General features: G+C 44.4%; 1 protein-coding gene across 2 annotated transcripts in view; it reads right to left on the minus strand.

Moving 5' to 3' along the window:
- Nucleotides 1–18,391, minus strand: part of STIL (STIL centriolar assembly protein) — a 29,677-nt gene extending 11,286 nt beyond the window's left edge. The window contains exons 1-11 of one of the 2 annotated variants that reach the window (XM_077278420.1): nucleotides 18,231–18,379; nucleotides 15,115–15,199; nucleotides 13,616–13,723; nucleotides 12,572–12,684; nucleotides 11,192–11,376; nucleotides 9,573–9,820; nucleotides 5,069–5,152; nucleotides 3,153–3,239; nucleotides 1,887–2,034; nucleotides 1,694–1,803; nucleotides 1,472–1,586 (exon numbers count right to left, since the gene is read on the minus strand). In XM_077278420.1, the coding sequence (XP_077134535.1) occupies nucleotides 1,472–1,586; nucleotides 1,694–1,803; nucleotides 1,887–2,034; nucleotides 3,153–3,239; nucleotides 5,069–5,152; nucleotides 9,573–9,820; nucleotides 11,192–11,376; nucleotides 12,572–12,684; nucleotides 13,616–13,723; nucleotides 15,115–15,197 (1,281 nt within the window). In that variant the 5' untranslated portion in view covers nucleotides 15,198–15,199; nucleotides 18,231–18,379. Of the gene's footprint in view, nucleotides 1–1,471; nucleotides 1,587–1,693; nucleotides 1,804–1,886; nucleotides 2,035–3,152; nucleotides 3,240–5,068; nucleotides 5,153–9,572; nucleotides 9,821–11,191; nucleotides 11,377–12,571; nucleotides 12,685–13,615; nucleotides 13,724–15,114; nucleotides 15,200–18,230 lie in introns of both variants that reach the window. The other variant, XM_077278421.1, reaches the window with a different exon arrangement.
- Nucleotides 18,392–22,284: the final 3,893 nt, after the last annotated feature.

A 22,284-nucleotide genomic window follows, 5' to 3' on the forward strand; every position in this document is an offset into this window, starting at 1 on the left:
GAGTATATACGGTACATTAATTTTATTTTTTTTAATACAGGTTCTCATGACTCATTTTTTCCTTTGATAATTAATTATTATTTTTTTTTTTTTACAATGCAGGAGAGTAACAATGGAAGCAAAGTATTCACCTCCATTGGTCAATCTGGTAATGTATTTTTCTGGGAAGAATGCTATCTCTACTGTAGCGATAATCCATTTGTCCTCCATTTGTTCTGGTATGGCAGATACATAGACGATTTGCTCTTCCTTTGGAGAGGCGATGCGTCTGCCATACAGGAATTTGTACAGTGCCTCAATTATAAAATCACCGTAATTTGCCTTTTACATCTACTGGTCATTCTTCCAAGATTTCTTAGATTTACTATCGGTGGGTATATGTGATAAATCTATTCTTACGTCTACTTTTTCCAAATCATTATCTGGCAATACTATTCTGTGTGCTCATTGTCATCCCAGGCAACAGTCAAAGAAATTCCAGTAGGAGAATGTACACGCATTAAGAGAAATTGCAGTGATAGCAATAAATTAGCCCAAGAATTAGAGAAGTTCCGTGACAAACTAGGGAAGAAAAAAAAAAAAAAAAAAAAAAAAAAGGTCACCCTCCTTGGATTTTGGATAGGGCCTCCAATATTGTGCAACACAAGAACAGACAGGATCTTCGCAGAGCTAAATCTGGTGATAGTAAAATGCCAGTTTTATCCTTACAGTGTACTCCCCAAGTCAACTAAATTAATAGGGTATTCCCATATCCAAGATCCTATCCCAAAATGTAGATATTAGCAAACACCTCCAAATACACATGTAGTATAGTTCTCCTGATAACCTATGTCGCTCATCTCATGTGCAGGACACTGCAGTAGCTTAGGTTTCCATGGTTACAACCACTAATAGTGACAGTTAGTTGTTAGTGGTCGTAACCATGGATACCTAAAGTCCTGCAAAGCCTGCACATGGGGTAAGCGACATAGCAAATGAGAAGAACTATACTACATCTCTAATTGGAGGCATTTGCTATTATTACTACACCTACTACATATTGAGATGGGATCTTAGACACCGGAATTAAATCCATCATGCTGAAACATTTGGCGATGCTATATGAAGAGGATACACTTTTCACCCTATTGCAGCCTGGCTGTTTAATTAGAGCCAAGAGGGCAGTTATCCTTGGTAATCTTGATTCTCCTAGTTTTTTTTTTTTAATTCTAATATACACCATAAAACTTTGCTAAATTATCCTGTTTTTTTTTTTGTTTTTTTTTTTAAATAAATGCGGCATTAGTCTCTGCAGAACTTGTCAATACGCTACAGCTAAACAAACATTCACCAATCATAACGAATCACATAATGATAAGTACAGGGACAAGAGACTTCCTGTTTCTACATTGAGCAAACAGGAAGTCTCTCGTCCCTTGTCATATTGTCTCTTGTCTTGGCATTTTTATTACATGGGCATCACGACTTTTACCTGCTGAAATGATGGGTGAGGGCGAGGAGAAGGCCTAGGAGAAAAATCCTCATCTTCTACGCCAGAATCATGGTCGCTCACAGATAATTTACTGGGAGACGTGTTTGGTTTTAATCTAAGAATGATGTAAATAAGTAAATGAGGAACAAGAAGATCCATCCCATGGGCATCAGCAAGAACTCTAACATTAAAGAATAAACTAAAGCAGGTAAAGAGACTCACACAGCCGCGGACATAGTCTTGGAGACCTCATTAAACAGGTACGCTTCTGCATTCTGGGTCTCGGTGGAAAGCTCAAACTGAAGGTGCGATTGCTTTGAAGGTTCTACGTTCTGAAAATAATAAATAATGTTAATAAAATTCCTTCTCCTGAAGACTTGTAATGGGACTTTATTCACTGTAAGTGGCCACTTACTTTAAAGAGATGTAACGCATCTTCACATGTCAGCAACTGGAAGCCGAGCGGCTCGTGGCCAATGCACGGAAGGCACTCGTAGTATTCTGGCTCCTTGTGGGTGAGCGAGTACAGGACTATGAGGAAACTGCCAGACTCGGAAAGTACCCTAGGAGGGGAAAAAGAAGAAGAATATTTATTTCATAGCATGCAATATTGAACAAGTAAATAGCTTAAACGGTCCAATTAAAATGCAAGTTCATCCCTGCAAGCGCTTACATGGATGACCCAGCTACGATCGATATTAATGGAAGCCGGATCACTCACATGACATCTCACGAGGATGATTCCGTGGCCGTTGTGGTGGCTCCCTGCATAGCCACAAATTTTACAAAGTACTAACACCCTATGTGCCGAAAACAAGAATCAAGTAATGTCACATGCATCAGGACACCACTCCTCTTGGCAAGTTCAGCTAATCATTGGGGGTTTCAGCAGCCGGACCCCCATGGTGATCAGCTAATTGTGAGAGCAAAGAAAATCCAGCACTGGACATAGACGAGTAACAACCAGCCGCATGATCCATGTCGAGTGCTGGATTTCCTATGGCATCAGCATGTCGCCACGTACGACTGAGCGAGGAGTCAACTCTGCAATAGCGACAAAAGCAAAATATTTCTTTTCTAATCGCTGGGGCCACAATTTTCAGAGACAGGGCTGCCCGGTGAAGTGGCAAGTTCAACTCCCGGGTGCAATAAGTCCAGGAAACACCCAACGGATATCACTAAAAGTACCTTCACACTAAACGATATCGCTAGCGATCCGTGACATTGCAGCGTCCTGGATAGCGATATCGTTGAGTGTGACAGGCAGCAGCGATCAGGATCCTGATCCTGAGCGCCGCAAAGTGAAAGTGAAAGCAGAGCACAGCGGTGACGTCACTGCTGTGCCCTACTACCCTGCTACTGCCGGCGCTCAGTCAGTGCAGGAAGCAGACGGCGAGGGACGCGAATGTAAGTATGTAGTGTTTGTTGTTTTTACATTTTACGCTGGTAACCAGGGTAAACATTGGGTTACTAAGCGCGGCCCTGCGCTTAGCAACCCGATGTTTACCCTGGTTACCCGGGGACCTCGGCATCGTTGGTCGCTGGAGAGCGGTCTGTGTGACAGCTCTCCAGCGATCAAACAGTGACGCTGCAGCGATCGGCATCGTTGTCGCTATCGCTGCAGCGTCGCTTAATGTGAAGGTACCTTAAGGGTAGGCAGGAAAAGACCGTCGGCACTCACCTTTCTTTAATTAAAGGGCTGTACATGTAGCGCAGAGAGCTCGCCCACACCTGAGCACTGTGGATGTGTGTGATGCCACTCAACCAACTGCAGAGAAACAGCAGAGGACGCCATCAGCATGGCCACACAACTTAAAGCATGCAAAAATGAAAATGTTATTTATTGATGTTTTTCTCTGGTATGATTATCTGGAGTAAAGGGGTAATCATTCAAAGCTTGAAAATTGCTAATTTTTTTTTTTTTACATTTCTCAAAATTCTGATATTTTTTTTCCATAAATAAACAAAATATATCAACTTAATTTTACCATTGTCATAAAGTATAATGTGCCACAAAAAAAAAAATCTCAAAATCACTGGGATTTGTTGAAGCATTCCAAAGTTATTACTACATGAAGTGATACTGGTCAGATTTCAAAAATTTGGCTCGGTCACTAAGGGGTTAAATGTATTTGCTAATATTATTATTACATCAACTATATATTGGAATAGGATCTTTAAAGTTGGGAATACCCCTTTAACCCCTTCATGACCTTGGGATTTTTCGTTTTTCCGTTTTCATTTTCACTCCCCTCCTTCCCAGAGCCATAACTTTTTTATTTTTCCGTCAATTTGGCCATGTGAGGGCTTATTTTTTTGTGGGACGAGTTGTACTTTTGAACGACGTCATTGGTTTTACCATGTCATGTACTAGAAAACGGGAAAAAAATTCCAAGTGCGGTGAAATTGCAAAAAAAGTGCAATCCCACACTTGTTTTTTGCTTGGCTTTTTTGCTAGGTTCACTAAATGCTAAAACTGACCTGCCATTATGATTCTCCAGGTCATTACGAGTTCATAGACACCTAACATGACTAGGTTATTTTTTACCTAAGGGGTGAAAAAAAAATTCCAAACTTTGCTAAAAAAAATAAAAAAAAATTGCGCCATTTTCCGATACCCGTAGCGTCTCCATTTTTCGTGATCTGGGGTCGGGTGAGGGCTTATTTTTTGCGTGCCGAGCTGGCGTTTTTAATGATACCATTTCGGTGCAGATATGTTCTTTTGTTCGCCCGTTATTGCATTTTAATGCAATGTCGCGGCGACCAAAAAACCGTAATTGTGGCGTTTTGATTTTTTTTCTCGTTACGCCGTTTAGCGATCAGGTTAATGCTTTTTTTTTTATTGATAGATCGGGCGATTCTGAACGCGGCGATACCAAATATGTGTAGGTTTGATTTTTTTTTTATTGATTTATTTTGATTGGGGCGAAAGGGGGGTGATTTAAACTTTTATGTTTTATTTTTTTTTTTTCACATTTTTTTTAACTTTTTTTTTTTCACTTTTGCCATGCTTCTATAGCCTCCATGGGAGGCTAGAAGCAGGCACAACCCGATTGGCTCTGCTATGTAGCAGCGATCATAAGATCGCTGCTACACAGCAGAATTGCAGGTGTGCTGTGAGCGCCGACCACAGGGTGGCGCTCACAGCTGCCGAGGATCAGTAACCATAGAGGTCTCAAGGACCTCTATGGTTACCATTCAGAAGCATCGCCGACCTCCGATCATGTGACGGGGGTCGGCGACGCCGTCATATCCGGCCGCCCGGCCGGATGCGGTAGTTAAATGCCGCTGTCTGCGTTTGACAGCGGCATTTAACTAGTTAATAGGCGCGGGCAGATCGCGATTCTGCCCGCGCCTATTGCGGGCACATGTCAGCTGTTCAAAACAGCTGACATGTCCCGGCTTTGATGCGGGCTCACCGCCGGAGCCTGCATCAAAGCAGGGGAGCTGACCTCGGACGGTATAGTACGTCCGAGGTCAGTAAGGGGTTAAGGCCCCATACAGACGACCATTTTCCACGTATGCGTTACTTCAGTGTTTTTTCACACACACACATATATATTATATATATACATTTTTGACATACTGAGGACTTACATTCCCACAAGTGGTAACGTGTAAGCCTTTGGGTCAGATTCCAGTACGAGGAGAAGCTTTCTGGTTTGATCCATCGTCAAATACCTAATGAGCAGAAGACAAGAAAAAAATATAAAGTTCGTTCCTTACATACAATTTCTATATGAAAAAAATGTCACACATACCAAATGTACAACAGACATTTGCTCTGAGTGACACATTCAATACTTACTTTAGCATATGATGTACTAACAAAAAATCCATGCAAGGTTAAAATAGTTTAAAAAAAAATAAATAAAAACCAAACAATTCCGAGGATGTTTGGAGGAGAGGGAGAATCGGGCCAATTATGCTAATGACACTCGGATCAAAAAGTCAGAGAGTCACAAGCATGAGATTAGCTTCATTTGGCTCTGTACGTGTATATTGGACTGTGCTTGGATGACATCCGAGTGCAGTCCAATGTTTTACACGCACCCAAAGACTTGCATGGGGCGCATGGTTATTGGATGCACCTGCAGCATGATCTGGACTGCCCCACAGTATAATATTGGGCTGAGTGCTATCCGTTAAAACAGCAGATCGCACTCGGATGTGAGCGAACCCTTATTGTGTGGTTAAAATGCCATGCCTGTATGAGAATATATAAAATATACAGCATGTACAAGATATTTTGGTGACTTTCGTCACGTGAATACAAACTTATAAAGCCCCATCGCCATATTCCAAGACCCAAAACTTTAATTTTTCATTAATGGGGCTGCACGAGGGGTGGTATTTTGCGTGCCGAGCATTAGATTCTATTCATACTTTTCTCTCGCAATCTTGCCTTCCTCGGCCCCACAGAAACATGGCTAACACCCTCTGACACAGCCTCCCCTGCTGCGCTGTGCTACGGCGGCTTCCACTTCACCCACACCCCTCGCCCCGGCAACAGACATGGTGGAGGAGTGGGTCTTCTCCTTTCTTCAAACTGCACCTTTAACACAATCCCGCCTCTTCCCTCCCTTATCCTCCCCTCTTTTGAAGTCCACTCTGTTCGCATCTACTCTCCCTCCAACCTCCAAGTGGTCATCATATACTGACCTCTGGGCCCGGCCACTGCCTTTGACCAATTCTCCACCTGGCTTCTTCACTTTCTCTCTGCCGACATTCCCACCATCATCATGGGTGACTTCAACATCCCCATTGATACCCTTCAGTCAACAGCCTACAAACTTGTCCCTTACTTCATCCTTTGGACTTACTCAGTGGTCCTCCTCAGCCACCCACACAGACGGACATACACTAGACTTGGTCTTCACCCGTCTCTGCTCTAACTTCACCACCTCCCCTCTCCCTCCCATGTCCAGCAAAATGCGCACCCCCGCGGAAACCTTGCACACCTAGACACCCAAACGCTCTCTGACTCTATCCTAACACTGGCATCCATATCCTCACTCCACGACACAGACACTGCTTTCTACATTGCCACTCTTGCATCAGCTATTGACATGGTCGCCCCTCTCGTCCATGGCAGAGTGCGACGTATCAATAGACAACCTTGGCACTAACCACCACTTTTTAACCATCACTAAAAAGCTCTGGCAAGTGTCCAGGGTTGCAGAGCGGCTTTGGAAGAAAACACATTCGCAAGACGACTTCACTGCATTCAAACAAGCAACACTCGCTTTTAAATCTGCTCTCACCTCTGCTAAACAGGCCTACTTCACAACCCTCGTATCTTCTCTATCCTACAACCCCAAACAGTTATTCAAAACCTTTAACTCCCTCCTCCGCCCCCCACTGCCCCCTCCAACCACCCTCATCTCTGCTGAGGACTTTGCCACACACTTTAAAAATAAGATCGACCAAACAAGGCAAGTCTTCATTGTTCAACCACCACAACCCCTTTGTATACCAGACCAATGCCCAAACCCCCATAACCTCCCTATCCAACATCCCTAAAGGGGGGCTTAATTGTCTCCTCTCCAAATCGCACCTCACCACCTGTGCGCTCGACCCCATCCCCTCCCACCTACTCCCCAACCTCACCACCTCTCTTATCCCATCCGTAACCCACCTCTTCAACCTATCACTAACTTCTGGCACCTTCCCTTCTGCTTTCAAACATGCCAGAATCACGCCTATCCTTAAAAAGCCAACCCCTCGATCCAACTGCTATCTCCAGCTATCGCCCAATATTACTGCTTCCAAACTCCTGGAGCAGCACGTCCACGCTGAACTTTCCTCCCACCTCTTATCTAACTTGCTCTTTGACAATCTACAATCTGGTTTCCTCCCCCATCACTCAACTGAGACTGCCCTGACCAAAATCACTAACGACCTACTTACCGCCAAAGCTAACGGACAATACTCTGTACTCCTCCTTCTAGACCTGTCCTCTGCTTTCGACACAGTTGACCACTGCCTCCTACTACGGATCCTCTCCTCCTTTGGCATCAAAGACCTCGCCCAATCCTGGATCTCCTCGTACCTTTCCAACCGCACATTCAGCATCTCCCACTCCCACACTACCTCCTCATCCCACCCTCTCTCTGATGGAGTCCCCCAAGGCCCTGTTCTAGGACCCCTACTCTTCTCAATCTATACACTTGGCCTGGGACAACTCAAAGTCCCATGGATTCCAGTACCACCTTTATGCTGATGACACTCAGATCTACCTCTCTGCTGTCCAGAATCCCAGAATGTCTATCAGCCATATCCTCCTTCTTCTCTTCTCGCTTCCTCAAACTCAATGTGGACAAATCTGACCTCATCATCTTTCCTCCATTCCATAGATCTTCCTTACCTGACCTATCTATCGCAATCAACGACATCATGCTTTCCCCCGTACCGGAAGTCCGCTGCCTCGGAGTAACCTTTGACTCTGCCCTGTCCTTCAAACCGCACATCTAAGCTTTGTCCACCTCCTATCGCCTCCAGCTCAAAAATATCTCCAGAATCCGTCCTTTCCTCAACCGTCAATCTACTAAAATGCTTGTGCATGCCCTCATCGTCTCCCGCCTTGACTACTGCAACATCCTTTTCTGTGGCCTCCCTGCTAACACCCTTGCACCTCTCCAGTCCATCCTTAACTCTGCTGCCCGACTAATTCATCTCTCTCCTCGCTACTCCTCCGCTTCCCCCCTCTGCAAATCTCTACACTGGCTCCCATTCCCTCAGCATATCCAGTTCAAATTGCTAATACTGACCTACAAAGCCGTCCATAACCTGTCTCCTCCATATATCTCTGAACTAATCTCCCGATATCTTCCCTCACGTAATCTCCGGTCCTCCCAAGACCTCCTTCTCTCCTCCACACTTATTTGCTCCTCATCCAACCGCCTTCAAGACTTGTCCAGAATGTCCCCCATCCTCTGGAATTCTCTGCCCCAACACGTCCAACTATCAACCACATTCGGATCCTTCAGACAGAACCTTAAAACACACCTCTTCAGGAAAGCCTACAGCCTGCACTGACCCCGCTGCCTCCTCACCACTACCGAAGCTACCGCCTCACCAACACCGGAGCTCCTGCAACCCTCGTCTCCATCCCCACCATCCTGTAGAATGTAAGCCCGCAAGGGCAGGGTCCTCGCCTCTCTGTATCAGTCTGTCATTGTTAGTTTGCTTACTGTAAGCGATATCTGTAATTTGTATGTAACCCCTTCTCATGTACAGCACCATGGAATCAATGGTGCTATATTAATAAATAATAATAATACTTTTCATCATACCTCAAATTGTATTGATCAGTTTATATTGAGGTTTGTTTTTTTTATTTGTGTATTTATTTTTAATAAGAATGAAAATAATTAATACTATGCTGTGATATTTTTATTTTGGTATATTGGATTTTACAATAAATAGCCTATGTTTATTTTTATTTATTTATTTTTAATTGTGGAACGGGGGTGATTTGTCTTTTTTAATATACAATATATATTTTTATTAATTTTTTACACTGCATTTTTAGAGGATAAAAAAAATTTACAGAAAAAAAAAAAAAGTTGTGTGAATCAAAACTTTTCTACTTGTTAATATTTAGAATAAGAGTTACAATTAAAGAGAGACATAAAGAGAAGAATTAGGCTGCAGTATTTAAGGAAAACTTCTGGCACGTAGCCAGGGGTCCTCAGCGCACGACCAAGCCAAACTAATTTAGCTAATAAGCAATAATTATGTGAAGCAGGAACTATATAAATGGAGGCGACGTACTTGAGGTCGTCAGTGATGTTTTATCTACGGCATGTCATTGCTGCTACCATAAGTAGAGGCAACACTTTTCTATATACAGACCCTAATACACATTCGGCTATTTCTCACTTCTTAAAACTTTGCAAAAAAACACTTTTGGTGTGGATGCACTCAACATAAACCACATCTCGGAAATATAAAAATAAGTGCCTGGTAAATAGAAACAAACAAGTATCTTAAAAACACTTTGCGGCGGCGGCGGTCGGGAGGACAAGCATATGTCGAGCCGCGCCGCTACGATTTGGATTTTTGTTATTAAAGCACACTCAGAATAAAAGCAGCTTACCCGCATTTGTGTGTTCCTTGAAGCTGGGCAATATTATTGTGACTGCTCAGGTTCCTGGCGAGGGCCGTGGGTATAATTGGGACAGGCTTTATGGGAGTACTCTCAAATGTATTCGCCACGGTGACAGCCGCCCAGCGAAGATCAAAGTGAAGATTGTCCATGTTCTCCGAGTAAGTGATATGCGCTCTCAATGTGAGCAATTTGGAGAGATCCAAGGCTTCTTTGCTGTGAAGATGACTCTGAAGACCCTTAAAACAAAATAAAAAAAAAAAATATATAAAATAAAAAAATTCCTTTTTCATCTGAGAAACAATACAATTAAAGCCTGACGACGGCAATTTCCATTTCCTTCTTCCTACTTGACATTCAGAAGTCTGCCTTGTACGTCAAAAACAGAGGAAAGAAGAAAAGGAATCAAATAATCCTGACAAAGACAAACACTAGATCACAGCAATAATAGAGGAATATGGAGGAGCCCAAACCCCCAGACTGTAAGGAGAAGATTTATTCCAGCATCGGCCGACAATCGCGCCTGGCCCAGTGTGGGGAGGGGCTTGGCCCCGCTACGGGAAGTGGGGAGGAGCTTAGTCCCACTATGGAGAGTGAGGAGGGGGATTGGCCCGGCTATGGGAAATGGGGAGGGGCTTAGTCCCTGCTCATTGTTTCCTGTTTTTTTGAACTCCATACAGGCATAATTGAGGTAGGCTTTTAGTTCAACGGAGGCAGGCCATTGGACAATGGCAGGAACAATGCATGCTGGGAAGGAAGTTTCAGTTTCTATAGTGCTGGTAGTATGCCAATGAAGGATTCCAAGTGAAAAATAGTGGATGGAGAATCAGGACAGTTCCTGGACATACACTGGTACGGTACCAAAAGACATCACAGAAAAAGATACAGCCTTACCAACACCAGGTCAGATTACCAAATTCCCAGCAGGATAAAGCACCCCGCCAATCAGCCGTTCCCAGTGTCGTCCAGAACTGCTCAGTTGAGGAGCAGCACAGCTCAGCCGATGGAATAGCTGCAGCCAGGTACAGCACATGCGCCCTATTCAAATCAGTAGATGTGCAGTACCCACTGCGGCCACTATACAATGGATGGAGCTGTGCAGCCCCGCAACGCAGCAGTTCTGTCCGCTGCAGAGGACAGCTGATTGAGAACAGCCAATCACAGGATGCTACCTTCAGACTATCAGAAGCACACACTTTTGTTTTTACTTTTTTTTGCAAAAAAGTGCATCTCATAGTAAAAAATAAAAAAACAACAACAACAGTACTTTAATGTTTACCTCTGCCTGGGTGGTCCTCTTTCAGTGCTCCTCTCCTGGTCTACCCCAAGTTTGTTGTAACCCAGGCTGTGTCAGTGACATGATGAAGGGGTCAGAGGTCACAATACATATTTTACAGCAGGGTAACAGCTCTCCTCTTGATATTTTTACTATGTCTCCATATAACGCACCAGGCGGCCCTCACCATTCCCTAATTTCCCCATTTTTCTGCCGCTTCAAAATGCTTTTAAGTTAATTGATTTCCCTATGAAGTTCTATGTGTTGGGGAATCAGCAAATCAGACAAAAAACGCATTATAGAAGTTCATAATTCCAAAAATCAACCAGCCTACCTTAAATGCGGTGGTGAAGTCCTCGGGGGTGTGCAGCGCTGCGCCTCCTGTGGTGTCCTGGAGACAGACCGTGCACGGAATAGCAAGGTCTCCAGGTAAAAGAGCCGAGGGAACCTTCCCTTCAACTCCCGACTTTTCACGGCCAGGATCAAAGCGGTAGATTGTCAGCGTTATGCCTTCTTCATCTAAAGAAAAGGAGAACAAATATGACGCCAAATCCTATCCCAACCACTTACTGGAGACGTCTCAAGCTGTTCAGCAACAAACAGTTTTTCATGGCATTTTTGCGCACTCAGATGGGAACGATTTAAAAAAAATTAGTAATAGAAATATATAATGCATACATTTCCTTTTTTTTACAAGCTGAAAAGAGAAGTAATCAGTCAGCAGGTTTAGGCTATGAAATCAGAGCAGAATGACGTTGGGGCAGAGACCCTGATTCCATAGGTGTCACTTACTGGGCTGCTTGGTGCAGTTTCGATAAAATCCCTGTTTTTTCTGCTGTAGATGTAGCAGTGCTCAGAATGGTGAGATGTGTATAACCCGCCCACACTACTCATTGGCAGCTTCCTGACTACACTGTACGTTGTCAGAAAGCTGTGAATCAGTGGTGGGGACGGAGTTATACAGATTAGCCTGGTAGTTTGTACGCCACCTAGTTCTGCAGTGAATCTTCTGCTGATAAAACATTGATTATATTTAAACTACAGCACACAGCCTAATAAGTGACATCCCTGGAATAAGGGTCTCTGTCCCTACATCCTGATGCTCTCAGATTTAATAGGAAAGACCTGCTGAAGCATTTCCTTTAAGGATGTTTTCCACTTTTAAAGGGACTGTCACCATTTTTTTGTCCATCTCAGAGAAGCATGATTTAGAGGATGAGACTGATTCCAGCGATGTGTCATTTACTGGGCTGCAGTGTTGATAAAAATCACTATTTTATGGGCTGCAGATCTAGCAGTTTTTTGTTGTTGCTGATCTCTGAATAACTCTGCACACACCATGGATTGGCCGCTTTCTGTGTACACTGTGCATAGGCAGAAAGCTGCCAATCAGTATAGAGCTCATGAATATGCATGACTACCTGGCAGCAGGGGTTTACACAAGCTTCTTTTGTGAAGCACAAGCTTCACAAAACTATAGCAACCAGTCCAGTGACTTCATTTTAGTAGGAAGGCACGGCCAAATTCAGCTCAAAGAATTTTGTAGTAAATGATAGCAGAAATCTACTCCGGTGCGCACCACTTACCGAGTTTAGTGCATCTAACAACAGAAGTCTGAGTCATGGGATACTCCCGATTATGTACGTAAAGACCACAATCTCCTGATGAAATTTGTACAATGACAAAAAATGATTGAAAATAAGTGAACACGAACCATCATCCATAGCAAGAGATCCAAGGAGGAAGCCACAGAACAAGTTCCTCTCTGTTTTGGCGTGGCGATAAGACAGCCGTAAGGCTTTCTCAGACAGGAACAGGCGAGGATTCCTACAATATATGAGAAGAAGATAAATGAGTTCATAGCACAGGTCAGCAGGGTGTGAAAACTAAATTAAAGGGCGCGTCCTGCGCACAACTCTTCGAGTACTAGAATAACTTTTTTATTTTTTATTCACAGCGGTTTCAGGACGTTCCCTTTCTATTCTCCCCAGAAATAGAGAAATGTCTACGACACATAGGGGGGGATGGAAGAAAAAGTGACTGAACGCAACTCAAGCTCTGTTCACACCAGGGTCAAGGCGTCTATTTCTCATATGGATGCATGTGAATCCCAACAGATGCCATATTAAGAGTTTTGCAATTATTTTGACAAAGTAAAGTTCGACAAAATGTCTAATTTTTGCAGTAAAAGATACCTAAAACCCCAATGTCAATCCTAAGGCTTTCTTACTGCGCTTTGAATTGTCAACACAGCAGAGAAGAAAGTAATACTTATTTTTTTGCTTTCGTTGGATCGGTGTGGGCCTACGGTCACGTTTCACCTATACACTGGGAGTTTTCATCATGATGCATCCAAAAAATAAAAAAATAAATAAAATAATAAATATAACAAAAAATGCAACAATAGAGTGAAAGCAACTTTACAGATGCACGCCTTTTTTCTACACTAATCCAATGAAACCACTGTAAAATCCAGGTGAGGAATTATATGCCCCAGGTGGAAAATCTGCACCAAAAAATGCAGTGAAGAGGAATAAGATGATACAACCAGAGATCTTCAGAACACAAGGTAATAACCCAATCATGGGGACCACACTGATCCCAACTCACCCAGGATATATACAAGTAGAAAGTTGTATATGTGAACCTTTTTCAGGCAAGGGTAGTAAAAGTGATAATCCAGGCAGCGCACACATGGAATGAGAATGCACATCTGAATTATGGATGGCAACAATTGGAAATATGATTATAGAACTACCTGTAATAGCTGAAATGTAATCCGATGGGATCTCCCATGGGGGTCGAATCCCATAGCACCGTCTTCGAAGGAGGGAAATTAATTGGGAGCATCCGGTTAGACATATTCCTAAACATAATGAGACAAAAAGTAAAAAAAAATAAAAATAAATAAATAATAAAAATTTGAACACAATTTCCCATATTATCAATAAATGGAATGAGAGGGAATGGATGAAAAAAGAAAGCAGATTATTGAGAAGCTTAAACACCTTGAACAGATGTGGGGGAGGGACTGGAAGGTAACATGTCTCCATCCATCTGTCCTGTCTACACAGCAGATAGGGGATAATAGACTAGACAGGACGGCGCCCTCCGCAGTAACACGGTGGTAAAGTACAAGTTACGGCATTTACATATTTCCCCTGCAAGTCAGATTGGACTCCCACCTGGTGGAAATGACAGTACGCCGTGAGGTTAATGTGACACATTGGGGAAATAGTAATATGCATTAGGACGCAGTCAGACGGACCGAAAAATCAGAGCTAGATCGGACCATGGTGAACGGACTGGCCGGCGGCTCTCCCGACCAGAGCGTGACAGCCGTCACTGCCTTCCTATCTCGCTGACTGCACCTTAAGTGCACACTGGGGCTAATGTACTAAGCTACATGTGCCAGAAACCTGGATTAAATTTGTGCCACGAACCACCTTAATTTTATAGAGGGGAAAGAAAAGAAAAAAAAAAAAAAACTGATGAAGTTGCCGCTTCACATCCAATAGCGATTTAAAAAATCAAAAGCAAACGCTTTTCAATGTCTGACCTAATGAATTGCAGCGGATTTTTTTTTTTTTAATTGCATGTATTAATAATAAGTGGCTTCCAAGCGGCGGCCTCCAGAAGAATGGTCCGGTCGCCTCATTTGACTACTTCAAAGCCTGAAAGTGGTTAATAGAAGTAAGAAGAAACCAAACATATGAACAGCACGTCGTTTTGACATTGCCGTGCATACATTCATTCTTACCGGCAGTTTTAAGCACTTTTTCAGATAAGTTCTAGGCGGAATTTCCCAGAAAAAGACTAGGCGCACACATACCCTGTATCTCCCTTTCACCTACGGTGATGCAAACAGTAAGACGTGCAATGTTGAATACAATATTTCGGCTCCTGTCAGGTTTGCATGGTGTCAGAGGCACACACTCGGGTTACATGATCATTTTAGGGTTCGCTCCACCCGAACTGCGGATGACAGCGTTTTGCTCGCTCATCAGCTGATCGGTGGCTTGTTTTCACAGCCCAATGATCAGGCATGAGCCGCCTTATGATTAGTGACACAATCCATGTGCAAATTCTAGCACACCTGCCTCACTGAATTCATCCCTTTAAGTGCAACCTGCCACAAATACAATTGCCGAGTGGGGTTTAACTGTAATACCAGACACGGCCATTTGACAGGAGTGGCGCCTTTTCTGACATGCGAGTTCAGCTTTAAAGCTCTTGTAGAAGAAGTTCTGATTTTACCTTATATTTATCTGATTTTCGCTGGACATGGGGTTGGCATCCTTATGGTACTGCGAGTTCTTGGCGCTCATTCTTGCACTCATATCTTAGAAAGAGAACAAAGCTATTAAAGCCATGGACAGGGGCCGTCTACTCAGCCGAAAGGCTTATGCCGCCACTGTGACCAGCAGAGAGCCTGAGATATCGCACCCCGAGATCACAGACTTTGGGGAAACTTACGACATAGGTCATGCTCATGCTTTCTAGTCCCCCACACAATTTAGATAGGGGTCAGCAGAACCTTCATTTGGCCGACAGCGATCTCCGCGGACTCCCATACACTGGAGTGCTCAGATGGCCAAGCCTGCAACAGCAGCGACTAACTCCAATCACTGCCTAGTAAGCACTTAAAGGGTTATTCCAAGAAAAAAAAAAAAGTTATCTATGCTAAGAAAATCTTTGCCTTTCTTGTAAAAATCCCTTTAGTCGTCTAAAGAGAAATCTATATTTGAAATCGTAAGCTAAAGAGTCTGCTCCCTATCCCCCCGACTCCGGTCTCTGAAACATTAGTGACCTGTCAGTCAGACAGGCAGGGGGTGGGGATTAGGGAAAGAAGGAGCAGCAATGCCAGTGCAGGCTCCACCCACTGCACTTGCAACTCATTAGCATACAATTTCAACAATGGATTTCTCTAAAACAGCAAAACGGATTTCTATGAGAAAGGTGAGGATTTACTCAGCATGAAAGCACCTTTACATACAGGACATTAGCTTGGGGGTTTAAAATCCTGACATCCACTTCTCTTTAAATCTATGTGCAGCATGTACCCAGTGGCAGGTTACCTTTAAATTTAGTAGTCCCCCTTGTAAAATAAAAATAACGGATACCTCCTGCACCGATGTTATGCAGCGTGAACCCTGCAGACAATCAGTGCACTCACTTCCCTCTGACAGGGCAGACAAAGTACGCCTGCGCCGGAGCGTGAAGACCAGAAGAGGACATCATCCTATGAAGATAGGAGGCCCTGGAACGGACCGGGACCGCCCCTGGGTGAGTATAATCTAACCTCTTTTTATCATCTTTCAGGTTACATCGGGGGTCTTATCTACAGCATTCCAGAATGCTGTAGATAAGCCCCTGATGCCGGTGGCCGCAGCTCACCTTCGATTTTGGGGGTGACACGTTCCCTTTAAGGCCACGTTCAGTATTTTACTTCAGTATTTGTAAGACAAAACCAGGAGTGAAACGATCATAGGAAAAGTATAAGGCTATGTGCACACGATGCGGATTTGCTGCGGATGCGCAGCGGATTTTTCCGCGTAGAAACGCTGCAGATCCGCACTGTGATTTACAGTACAATGTAAATCAATGGGTTAAAAAAAAAAAAAAAAAAAGCCGAAAAATCAGTTCGGAATTGCTGCAGATTTAAAAGAAGTGCATGCCACTTCTTTTGTGCGGATCTGCAGCGTTCCTGCACCCCTCCATGATAGAAATCCGCAGTGGCAAAAAACTGCATAAAATCCGCAAAAAAATCTGCATCAATTCCGTGGCAAATCCGCAGCTGCAGATTCTGCCAGGAGATGCGGATTTTGTGCAGAAAATTCTGCACCACATTTCTTACGTGTGCACATAGCCTCATAGAAACACGTCACCACTTCTGTATTTATCACCCACTCCTGGTTTTAGCTCACAAATACTGATGTGAAATACTGACCAAATACTGAACGGCCTTAAGGCCCCGTCTCACTAAGCGATTTACCAACGATCACGACCAGCGATACGACCTGGCCGTGATCGTTGGTAAGTCGCTGTGTGGTCGCTGGGGAGCTGTCACACAGACAGCTCTCCCCAGCGACCAACGATCAGGGGAACGACTTCGGCATCGTTGAAACTGTCTTCAACGATGCCGAAGTACCCCTGCAGCACCCGGGTAACCAGGGTAAACATCGGGTTACTAAGCGCAGGGCCGCGCTTAGTAACCCGATGTTTACCCTGGTTACCAAAAAAAACAAACCGTACATACTCGCCTTTCGGTGTCCAGGTCCCTTGCCGTCTGCTTCCTGCTCTGACTGAGCCGCCGTACACTGAGAGCAGAGCGCAGCGGTGACGTCACTGCTGTGCTCTCACTTCTCACTGTACGGCCGGCAGTCAGTGAGAGCAGGAAGCAGACGGCAAGGGACCTGACGGACATCAGAAGGCGAGTATGTACTGTTTGTTTTTTTTTACATTTACGCTGGTAACCAGGGTAAACATCGGGTTACTAAGCGCGGCCCTGCGCTTAGTAACCCGATGTTTACCCTGGTTACCAGTGAAGACATCGCTGGATCGGTGTCACACACACCGATTCAGCAATGTCAGCGGGGCCTCAACGACCAAAAAAAGGTCCAGGCCATTCCGACACGACCAGCGATCTCGCAGCAGGGGCCTGATCGCTGGTACGTGTCACACATAGCGAGATCGCTATGGAGGTCGCTGTTGCGTCACAAAACTTGTGACTCAGCAGCGATCTCGCTAGCGATCTCGCTATGTGAGACGGGGCCTTTAATGTCTAAAGGGGAGAGAGAGGAAAAAAAAACAAGTTAAATGCCAGAACTGCAATCTTTTGGTGGCTGCACTTCCTACGAGAAATGCAATAAAAAAAAAAAAATAAATAAATAAAAATATAATATTAACACCGAGAAAGCGCCATCTCGTTGTGCAAAAAACAAAAACAAAACCCAAACCTAAAACAGAACTTCTAAGCCACAATATATATTGTATATAATAAATGTGCCGTAATCATGCAGACTTGGGGAATCATATAATCAGGCCATTTTAAACAGCACAACTAATAATGCAAATAAAAAAAAAAGCAGTATTTTTTATTATTTTAGCACCATTTCTTCGCACTCGGAATATTTTTTCCCCAATTTTTCAGTGCATTGTATGGTAAAATATACGGTGTATACACAAACTACAGCTCGTCCTGCAAAAAAAATAAGAATTTGTACAGGAGTGTCAAAGAAAAAAAAAATACAATTCTGGAAGAAAAAAAATGAAAGCACAAAAATAAAGCAACTTGCACGGTGAGGAAGGGGTTAAAGGCACGCCATCCAGATACACACAGTCTGAGCGTCGGTCGCACTCTCCTCACTCACCTGGAGCTCCGCATTGACGCCCGCACCTGTCTGCTCGTTATTCCGCCCGTGCTCCACTCCTCGGTGCTGGTCCTGGGCGGCAGCAGTGGCGGCAGCTCCCCGGGGAGGAGTCTCCGTGATAAACAATGACAGTTACCGGCCCCTCACACACCGCAGCCGCAGCCGTAACTACAAATATGGCGCCAGCACGTCCCCAGGGCCCGGGACACCTCTCCCTCCCCTGAGCCAATCAGAAACCAGACACCAATGTCTGACAGCCAATGAAACGCGGCCGCTCAGCGAGCAAACAGCCTATCCCAGGGGTCATATTCGAACAGCTAACGGCACGAAGGAGGAAGGGAGGATTCTGCGCATGCGTTCTGTTGACAGAGGAGTCTGGTTTCCTAGCAACAGGGAGACGCTTGATACAATACGGTTACTATGTAGATGTGGTTATGGCGGGTGGTGATCGCGTTGTGTGCACACGGCAGGATCATTTAATGCGTTCTTAGTGAGTCTGTCCTCATTAATGTAGAGAAGCTAAGCATGAAGGATGGCTGACAATCCTGTGCCCCTATTCAATCTCCACTACCAATTTCCATTTATGCATTTTCGGTTTTTCTCCCAATCTTCCCTGACCCGTAAGTTTAGATAACATAGCCGTATGAGAGCTCGTTTCATTTTGTAAGAGGACTTATAGTTTTGTAGGACATCGTTCGATTTATTGTATAATGTACTGAAAGACAGGAAAAAAAAAAGTCCAAATGTGGTGAAAAGCAAAACACAATTCTTATTTTTTTCTTTAGATGTTTTTTACTGTGTTCATTGCACTGTAAAAATGATTTGGGAAGATGATTCTCTGGGTCAGCACCACTACAGCGCAGACATCCCCACACTTACAGCCTCGCCTGCTATCAGTGAGGCTATTAATGGTCGCCAGAGGAGCGTTCTGCCTCTGAATGCACTTGGGCACAGAAATCATCAAGATCTGCTGCTGGCAGCTCTCTGTGTAATCACCGACCCATGACGTCCCAAATGTGATCAATGGGAGACAAGTATGGAGACGCTGCAGCCATGGGAGACAAGTCCGGAGATGCTGCTGTCATGGAAGACAAGTCTAGAGATGCTGCAGCCATGGAAGACAAGTCTGGAGATGCTGAAGCCAAGGGAGACAAGTCTGGAGATGCTTCAACCATGGGAGATAAGTCTGGAGATGCTTCAACCATGGGAGACAAGTCTGGAGATGCTTCAACCATGGGAGACAAGTCTGGAGATGCTTCAATTATGGGAGATAAGTCTGGAGATGCTTCAACCATGGGAGATAAGTCCGGAGATGCTTCAACCATGGGAGATAAGTCTGGAGATGCTTCAACCATGGGAGACAAGTCTGGAGATGCTTCAACCATGGGAGACAAGTCTGGAGATGCTTCAACCATGAGAGATAAGTCCAGAGATGCTTCAACCATGGGAGATAAGTCCAGAGATGCTTCAACCATGGAAGATAAGTCCAGAGATGCTTCAACCATGGGAGATAAGTCTGGAGATGCTTAAACCATGGGAGACAAGTCTGGAGATGCTTCAACCATGGGAGACAAGTCTGGAGATGCTTCAACCGCGGGAGACACGTCTGGAGACGCTGCAGCCATGGGAGACAAGTTAGGAGACGCTGCAGCCATAGGAGACAAGTCCGGAGACGCTGCAGCCATGGGAGAAAATCAAGCAAATAAGGCAGCACACTGCAGCGCATTTACGGCATTAAAACACCTGTGGCTAGTAGGCGGAGTGCTCGGTCAGAAGGCTAAATAATACATTTGAAAAAACTGACCGTCACATCTAGGTGTTTTAATTGCAAATGTGATCAATGGGAGACAAGTATGGAGACGCTGCAGCCATGGGAGACAAGTCCGGAGATGCTGCTGTCATGGAAGACAAGTCTAGAGATGCTGCAGCCATGGAAGACAAGTCTGGAGATGCTGAAGCCAAGGGAGACAAGTCTGGAGATGCTTCAACCATGGGAGATAAGTCTGGAGATGCTTCAACCATGGGAGACAAGTCTGGAGATGCTTCAACCATGGGAGACAAGTCTGGAGATGCTTCAATTATGGGAGATAAGTCTGGAGATGCTTCAACCATGGGAGATAAGTCCGGAGATGCTTCAACCATGGGAGATAAGTCTGGAGATGCTTCAACCATGGGAGACAAGTCTGGAGATGCTTCAACCATGGGAGACAAGTCTGGAGATGCTTCAACCATGAGAGATAAGTCCAGAGATGCTTCAACCATGGGAGATAAGTCCAGAGATGCTTCAACCATGGGAGATAAGTCCAGAGATGCTTCAACCATGGGAGATAAGTCTGGAGATGCTTAAACCATGGGAGACAAGTCTGGAGATGCTTCAACCATGGGAGACAAGTTAGGAGACGCTGCAGCCATAGGAGACAAGTCCGGAGACGCTGCAGCCATGGGAGAAAATCAAGCAAATAAGGCAGCACACTGCAGCGCATTTACGGCATTAAAACACCTGTGGCTAGTAGGCGGAGTGCTCGGTCAGAAGGCTAAATAATACATTTGAAAAAACTGACCGTCACATCTAGGTGTTTTAATTGCAACAGGTCCATTACCCCTCCACAGAGAGAGAGAATGTTAGTGTAAGAAGAGGTTTTCATAGGTACCCATTCAGATGGGGACGTTTATTCTCAGCGAGGAAAGGAAAGCGTAGGACCTGGTATAAGAGAGATGCCGTAAAGTGGCTACAAGGTACACATAAAATTGGCCATTTTTATTCGCTAAACACTCTCATTTTTCATATTTCTAGAGCAGTAATGCAGTTCAATTTTCATGTTTGTATGTTTCAGCGCTGCAGTGTGATGCCTTATTTGCTTGACTGTATAAGAGCTGGTGACTCTAGGTTCAGCACCTGTTCACACTTAGACTATGTTTGGATGTGACGGTCAGTTTTTTCAAATGCCATGGGAGACAAGTCCGGAGACTCTGCAGCCAAGGGAGACAAGTCTGGAGAGGCTGCAGCCAAGGGAGACAAGTCTGGAGATGCTTCAGCCATGGGAGACAAGTCTGGAGACGCTGCAGCCATGGGAGACAAGTCTGGAGACGCTGCAGCCAAGGGAAACAAGTCTGGAAACACCTCAGCCATGGGAGACAAGTCTGGAGACGCTTCAGCCATGGGAGACAAGTCTGGAGACTCTGCAGCCAAGGTAGACAAAGTCTGGAGACGCTGCAGCCATGGGAGACAAGAATGGTGATGCAGCCATAGGATACAAGTCCGGAGATGCTGCAGCCATGGGAGACAAGTCCGGAGATCTTTTAGTCATCTTATGCCTTGTCACTTTGTCAGAGGGCATACCAGTACCCATCTAACCTGGCTCCCTTATGGATCCTTACCAGCTGTAGTTGTATCCAATGCTTATCAGTATGTCACCTTGCCTTATTAAGCTGTACTACATGTGTGTCTTCCATCAGTATGTCTGTTTGAACCACTTATATGTCTTGCACCATGCACTTTATATTACGCCACTCAAATATTTGTGTATGACCATCAGCTATTATCCTCCCAGGTATTATATAACATGACTATACAACTATATTTATAATCTACATTTTGTATATCTCTCTTGGACTCTCACTAGGCTCTTATATTGACTTGTACACCTTACCCTGGCTCTAACGTGGCACCAAGGTGTCGCTGCCCTTTGAATTTTATAATTAATTGTTTATGTATTAACAAAATATATTTTGCATGTTTAAAGTCATAATAAGCTGTATGAATGTTTTATTACTGCTCTGGTATCCATTTTTCCTTTGGTTATATATCATACTTCATTGGCGCAATGAAAGAGGAAATCTAGGAATTCAGCAGGAGGAAAATTACTTTGTAAAATCAGTGAAAATTTGTGGGATATGCTCTTCTGTGACCCTGATAATTATTTATTTATTTATTTATTTATTTTTGTGGAGGGTAGGCAATTAGAACTTCTGCTATGGGCAGGGCTGTGGAGTCGGTAAGCCAAACCTCAGACTCCGACTCCTTAATTTTCATGACACCGTCTCCACCAAAATG

Source organism: Ranitomeya variabilis, chromosome 8 (genome assembly GCF_051348905.1).
Source record: "Ranitomeya variabilis isolate aRanVar5 chromosome 8, aRanVar5.hap1, whole genome shotgun sequence".
NCBI lineage: Eukaryota > Metazoa > Chordata > Amphibia > Anura > Dendrobatidae > Ranitomeya > Ranitomeya variabilis.